The sequence below is a fragment of the Anoplophora glabripennis genome, unplaced genomic scaffold (genome assembly GCF_000390285.2).
Source record: "Anoplophora glabripennis isolate ALB-LARVAE unplaced genomic scaffold, Agla_2.0 scaffold563, whole genome shotgun sequence".
NCBI lineage: Eukaryota > Metazoa > Arthropoda > Insecta > Coleoptera > Cerambycidae > Anoplophora > Anoplophora glabripennis.
In genome coordinates, this window is record NW_019417080.1 from 268,453 (window position 1) to 275,927 (window position 7,475).

Consider the following 7,475-nt stretch of genomic DNA (forward strand, 5'->3'; position numbering starts at 1 on the left):
TACAGTGTAGGAAAGTACCGATGGTCTATCAGAAGTTACGTGAGAGCAATAAAGTAAGCCATAGAAATCCATGAGATAGACAAGGATGGCTATAATGAAGGCGTCTAATAGTCAACGCCCATTTCGCCCTTCCACAAATAAGAAGTGGATCTAATTTGTGGAAGGGCGAAACGGGCGGTGACTTAGAGACGCCTTCATTATAGCCATCCTTCTCTATCGCATGGATTTCTATGGCTTACTTTATCGCTCTTACGTAACTTCAGATAGACCATTGGTACTTTCCTACCCTGTATACTATTTATTGCATGGGGATTTTCTTCATGTCAGATATGCAAATTATAGCAGTTCATTACTCCGTCTCGATTGAAACTGGCTTCGTCCGTGAACAAAACAATACTAATAAAATTTGTATTAAGTATACCTAAATCATTGCAAAAACCAATTTGCGTAATTGACTCTTGCAGGAGCGGGAGACATTTCATGTACCTTTTGGACGTGACAAAGATGTAGCAGTTGTTCTGGAAGGGTATCATGAACAGTCCACTTTGTCGCAGCAACCGACAGCTTTCTTACATTATTGGAGGAATTTTCAGCAATCTCATCCAGAATTTCCTCCTCTAACTGAAGGTTCCTTGCTCTTCTTGGAGGCCCTTCTTACCACGATGCGGCAAAAAACTTTTTAAAATGTATTAGCAAAAGATTAGCTTCTTTTAACATTTTTTATTTCATTTGACTCTTTACCTCTTTCTCGTAAACTACGATCAACCCTTTCTGAAATTGTTCGGTGCGGTAAAATGATTTGGAAATGTATCAGAATAAATTCTTCTTGCTTCGACACAATTGCCGAGTTGCATGTTAGCATATTCGTTATAGGAATAATGCTCCATTATTTAGTCTTGTATACTCAATCAATCAGACAATTTTTACAAGTGTTGTCAGTAACGACATAAAAGCGACTAGTGTTTTATTGCAGAATTCTGATTTATTATTTTAATGACGTGATATACAAAAACTGAATTTTTTCGAAAACGGCTAATTTTATTGAAACAAATGTAGAGTATCTTTTTCAAAGACAAATGACCAAAGTATTTAAAAATTCAGTTTTCAGCTCTAGAAAATGACACCTGTCAAAATTTTGGCCCAACGAGTGTGGTGGCAAGTCCGTTCCTGACTTCTCTGACAGTGTAAAACATTTACTGTAGTATGGCTTTATGAGCCTTTGTGGTCTACATAAAATATTAATATTTCATTAAATTATACAAGTCGGTTCAAAAGTTAGAACCGAAAAGGTAAATCACTACCCCTTTGGGGTTCTGTATCTCCGATAAAGGGCACTTTAGGAATTGTTTTCTTTTATGACAAACTAGGGTTATTTTGACCTCCCCTATACACTCCCGAGAATATGCCATATACTTACCAGACACCCTGTATATTTGAAAGAAAAAAGCTCTTTCCCATTTCATTTGCAAAATGAATCATATTCGAGGTACAATTTTTTCTTCAAAATTCCTAATTTCACAAAAAAAAATCTATAAAGGCGATCTTCTATAAATATGATTTTTTGTACAATGTCATCAAACTTTCAAAGAACATATTGGAATAGAAACTTTAAATTTTTTAAGAGCAGATCATTTTAGATTTTAAATATTAAAATAACTCATTTTTCAAATAAAAGGGATGAGGTTCTTTCACTGAATACAAATGCACTTATAGAATTTCGAAAATATCCAAATAACCAAAGTTTCATCAGGCTAGGTTGAACTTCAAGGATGCTATCGTAAATGTTATAATTTTCTAAATATTTTTATATGTACCTATAATTAAGGTATATGAAAGAAGTAATACAATTTTTGTAATATTTTGAGATATTCTTTTATAATTTATAAAGGGAAAATAAATCAAAAACTAAAAATGTAAAGTTTTTATCTAAATTTTACTTTGATTACACAAAATATAATAGTAAAAAATAAAACAATTTATGTTTCAACGTAATTTGATTCAGTAATTTATCATTCCAGGCAGAAAAAAATCTTTAATTTTGATAAATAAAGTGATTAATATGAAAAATTGAAGTATCATGTGATCTTTTTAAAGCTGTAATGGAAGAATGTAAAAAATACGAATGATATTATACGCATTTGTATGATTAAACAATGATAGAAATTAGAAAATATTGTATTGTATTAACAAACAACAATGTAAAAAATAATTGACCAATGTGTGTCATTTCCTGTTATTTGAGTTAATTTATCATTCCCGGGACGTTTTGCAGGTGAAGGTGTGGTTCCAAAACAGACGCATCAAATGGCGCAAACACCACCTCGAATTAACCCATCAGCGGCTTGCGGTCTTGAAACAACAACAGCTCCTTCTCGACGATTCGCACCCTGACACTCAAGATACAAACAGCTCAAGTACAGATACGTGAGACCATAAACAATTCCGTCGAGAGAATGGAGGAGAATGGCAAAAACCAGATAAGGGGGATGCTATAAATATATATACTTGTAAATAATTCAATCGTGGTTGGGTCTCCAGAAGTTATTTTTGTCCTGAAACTGCAAACTATGAAGGAAGTTTGAAAATTAGGGGTTAACCGAAAATTTTGATGGCACAAATATAGATTAATCAATTTCAATTCATTATTTTTTGTTCAAATTAGGTTTTAAAAATAATATTTACGCTGTTCACTTATCTGAAATATAAGTAATCTTTTCAAATTAAATTCACTAAAATCACTGAAATGAAATTGAAATGATGTACCTACTGAAATTAAATTGACTGTTCCTGAAATATATCCGAAAAAAGTAGTAGAATTAAAAATAATGTAAAATATTCACAGACTGTGTTTTTGAGCTTTAATATGAATTAATTTGTTGATGTTGTTTATTAAAAACTTTCTCCCATGTAGCAACATTAGCAACATTGACGTTTGGCAGAAAAAGCAACAAAATTGTACAGAATCTGCTGAGAAAATTGAGGAAATAGTGTTATTAATAAAAATACATACTATAAGAAAATAGTTAAAGAAAATGTTAGAAAAAATTGTCCACATAAAAAACAAAAGCTGCATAATTCTTGAATATTGAACGAAGTACACTACACAAATTGATTTTTTTTAATTTATGAAAAAATTTTGTAAAATATAAGATAAATAAATTCTTTATTCACAAGAAAGGAAAGGAAAAAGAGATTTATATGGCAAAATTATATATTTTTTGCTACCGTTTTCATTATTTTACATCCTCAACCAACTTGACAACAATCGAGAAAAATACAGTAAACCGAATATGATTAATTTTAACTGTTTTATTTAAAGAATTTTTCTATTCTAATTAATGTTAATTATATTTTATATAGTATTTACTTGATTATAGTATCTTTGTGAGTGTGAAATAATATGAAAAAATGGAATAATTATTATTCACAAAACCGTTACCAAAAAATATTAGAATTTGTGAAATAAGTCTCTCTTCATTCTTTTTCTAAAATAATAAAATTAAATACCTACGTTTATTTTAAGTAATTACAAAATTATTAATTACTTATATTTCAGATTGTCCTGGCTATATTAATTCAGTTCCATTTTAATTAAATAATATTATAACTTTTAGAGACTCGACGTATGAATATTATATGTAGTGCAAAAATAAACCAAAGTATATGTTGAATTAATTAATTTCTAAATGTGTTATATTAGTATTTAAGGATGTAAAATGAATGATGAATTTAAATACATGATCATGGCTTTACACTATCGTGTTTAAATGCATTAAAATATCCTACTATAATTCACCGATCTAAAAAAATTAACCGGTTCAATTAGATATAGATTATTTTTTTATAAAATTTTCTTCACTTGGAAGTATACTATATAAAAGATGTTTACTAAATCGATGTCATAACTTTAGAAGTTTGTTCCTTGATCATTTTAGACCAAGAAACCTTAATGAAACAATAATTTAAGCCACTGATTGTCTAAATGCAGAGTGTTAAGGGCGCCATATTCTTGAAATAGTGTTTTCCACAAAGACAAATAATTTAAGTAATTTAATAACTGAATAATTTGAAGCTTATCAAATAATGGGAATGTTATGTCATGACATCTGTGTATTTTCAAAGACGCCGCAGTAAAACGAATAAACAGGTTCAAAAAAACGATCAAACCATCAAGGATTTAGGTACTGAAATTTACCAACTTTTTTACATGTAACTCCACATGTAAACATTCTTATAACATATACTTGCTTAGTCCTACATATAAAATTGTTTACTTTTATTTATAAGTATGTGAAAATAATTCTTAAAATGTGGGGTTAGGATAACACCAAACGCATATTTTACAAACGCTTTTTTTAAGTTATTATTTTATTTGAGTAAATTTAAATAGTAACAATGAATAAACAGAACATCAAGGATTTTATTTTTGGGCTTACTTTTGTTCTACACGTTTTATTTTTCAAGATTTCGGTACCTAAAAACGCCCGAAATTTGACTATTTCTCGGCCAGGGATATGGCCACCTTAAAGTAATAAAATGAGATTATTAAAATATCTGTGAAGGTGTTTAACGTATAACAACTAATAAAATTTGAGCTAATGATAATATTCGTTGTAGGTAGAAGTTCACTAAATTGGTATACAAATCTGTCAATCGATAGCTTTCTAAGAAAAGAGAGCCATTGCATTATTATTTTAAAATTTAAATTTGTTACTATACGATAAATAAATTGAAAATGCAAAACTATTCTTTTCATGGAAGAAAATCACTTGTTTCTTTCATATGCAATGTAATTGTCAAATGTTTAAAAAAATCATTAGTAGTAGGTAGGTAATAGACATTTTTTATTATCTGAGAAATAGTTGGAGGGCATTGTATACAGGATGTCCACAAATTTCACCGACAACCTTTGACTGCATATGCACGACGATAAATAAATATGATATACGAAAAAAAGTGAAATAAGAAATTTTTGGTTTTTAAGTTACAGGCCTTCAAAGTTGTCAAAAATAAAACTAATTTAATTAATAACTTCATAACACTTTTACCGATCACGTTAAAATTTATTTCGACTATTATGGCGTATTATTTCTTAAAGTATTAGTCAAATCGATATACTGGGTGATAGTTTCCTCCGGTTACCTCTCTGTTTTAGCGGTCAAAACTATTACAATGGTCGTATTTTTTTTAAACGGGCAGCATCATTGAAAAGATTCGCTTTATTAAAAAAAAATGTCTTGAGAAAATCGCCTACAGAAAACCATTCTTGAGAAAAATGGCATTATTTCTATTTACAAGTCTGTATGTTTCGGTCTACGTAGCTGTGTCACGGATTTAAAACTTTTAAGTTCAGTAGGCGATGTTGACTGCTGCGGTAATGTCATTATTGTCGTGTTTATTTAGGATTGTCATCAAGTTGTCGGTGAAATTTGCGGACACCCTGTAGAAATGAAATTTCTGCATCAAAAATTAATTAAATGGTTATTTTAATTCAACTGTGTGATAAACATATTTTAAATAAAAAAATATAAAACGACTCAAATATGGCTCGCTTTTGAAAAAAAGTGGGTGACATATTTCTTTTATTGAATTAGTAATAAAAGTACTTATCCAATTTCCAAAATACTCAATTGCGAAGACATCTTGAGGTTTTGAGTGTCGTTTACTATCTCGCTACTGGTTGTAATTAATTATATAGTTAGCCCAAGTTTCATCAGCCTATACGTCAAAAATTGCCTGATATTTAATTATGTAATGATATTTGGATAAAACTCAATATCCTCTAACTAGAACGTCAGTGATTTGGTTCACTTAGATTTTTTTGGTCCAAAATGGCCTGAGAAATAATCTACTCTTATTATGACATTTACTTAATGTATTAATACCCTGTATGTGTGGAAAAAAAGAATTTCAATAACCGCTTTAGAGGTAAATATATTTTAATTTTGAAGTTTTAACAAGATTTGCGCCTGTATAAAAAATATTACTTCTCGTTTTCAAAAACTTCTATTATTAAACTTCATTCAATACTATGGTTGTTTTAAAACCCTGAAGAAGGTATACATAGGTAACAATGTTAACAAATCACTTGTCTATGAAGAAAACTGTGGTAACTAGTAAGTATATTTTATTTTTTAGTAAATCATTATTAAATATTATTAAAGATTTAAAACAAAATGTAAAACAACTTTTTATTCTCCAAAAACGTAAAAAATAAATAAACATACATGAAATGAAAGTACAATGAAAAACATAATTTTATGAAAAAAATTAAGTTAATGAAAATAACAAATAATATTTCTGAAAATCAAATTCCCTAAAGAAAAGTGTGAGGTAAACGATGCGATTTATATATGATTCTTTTATATTTTAATGCTACATTTTAGCTACTTTTTAAATATGTACCTATCTATATTCAGATCTTAACCAAATTCGTTGTAACCAGCCTTCTAAAAATTATGATTATATTCTTGTTCCTTATATTGGAAATTCTAATCCTGTGCTGCGAATTAATGAAAAGCAATATCAAGGCAATTAACTTTTTATAAAGTTACAAAGCTGTAGCAAAAGAAAATTAAAAATAAGACTTTCGGTTGGAAACGACCTAATGGAACAAAGCACGATAATATTACTTAAATATCCATTAGCGCATTTCTTTACACTTTTGGTATGGTAATAATTTTTATGTTATAATTTTTGTAGTCAGTTTGTCTGTATATTGAAATATAGTACATAACAGGGTAAGTGAAAATTTATGTTTACTTTAAATTTGGTTAATTACTCACGTAATAACATTTTAATCTATATTAAATTGCGACACCAATTATACAACCTTGTGTTCACACATATACTCACGATTTTGCAAAATACTAAGAAACAAAGGATAATAAAATAAAAATAAATATTGCACAGTCCTTCGAAGAAAACATAAACCGACTGTGCAAATAACTGTAGAAATCATAATACACGGTGAGATAATTGTTTACATAAAACCACCACCAAAGTGCATATATTCAACAAATTATTGTTTGTGCTTTGAGGTTTTTATTTATTACCATACTATACTGTACTAGATTTTATAGACCGATGTTTAGTAAAGGTTAAAACTTGGTTAATTTACCTAGCGATAAAATTGTGAGCTCTGAAATATGTATGAATACAGTCTAATTACCTAATCAGTTAGCCTAATCTAATCAGAAAATCTCTAAGCAATAATAAAAAGTCGAATACATGTAATTTCAGCAAGTCTGTCATGTTTTTGCCGCTTTGATGATTAGACGTTAACCTAACAATCATTGCTCGTTGCAGTATGGCTTAACTGGGTGTCAGAGTTTCTCAGTTCTCACGTTTATTGACGTTTCGAGAAATGTATCACTCTCTTGTTCAGAACAAGTTTTGCAACTCAGTTTCAGAGCTGTTTATCGAAATGTAAAATCTAAATCGACGACGTGTCCACCACCGTGGAAATTGTTTCA

At 29.2% G+C, this 7,475-nt stretch overlaps 1 protein-coding gene across 1 annotated transcript in view; it reads left to right on the forward strand.

The window, feature by feature from the left end:
• The window catches only part of LOC108911408 (T-cell leukemia homeobox protein 1), a 12,024-nt gene extending 9,585 nt beyond the window's left edge, over nt 1-2,439 (forward strand). Inside the window, exon 4 of the mRNA XM_018716341.1 lies at nt 2,273-2,439. Within this exon, the coding sequence (XP_018571857.1) occupies nt 2,273-2,428 (156 nt within the window). The 3' untranslated portion in view covers nt 2,429-2,439. The remainder of the gene's footprint in view (nt 1-2,272) is intronic.
• The last annotated feature ends 5,036 nt before the right edge of the window (nt 2,440-7,475 follow it).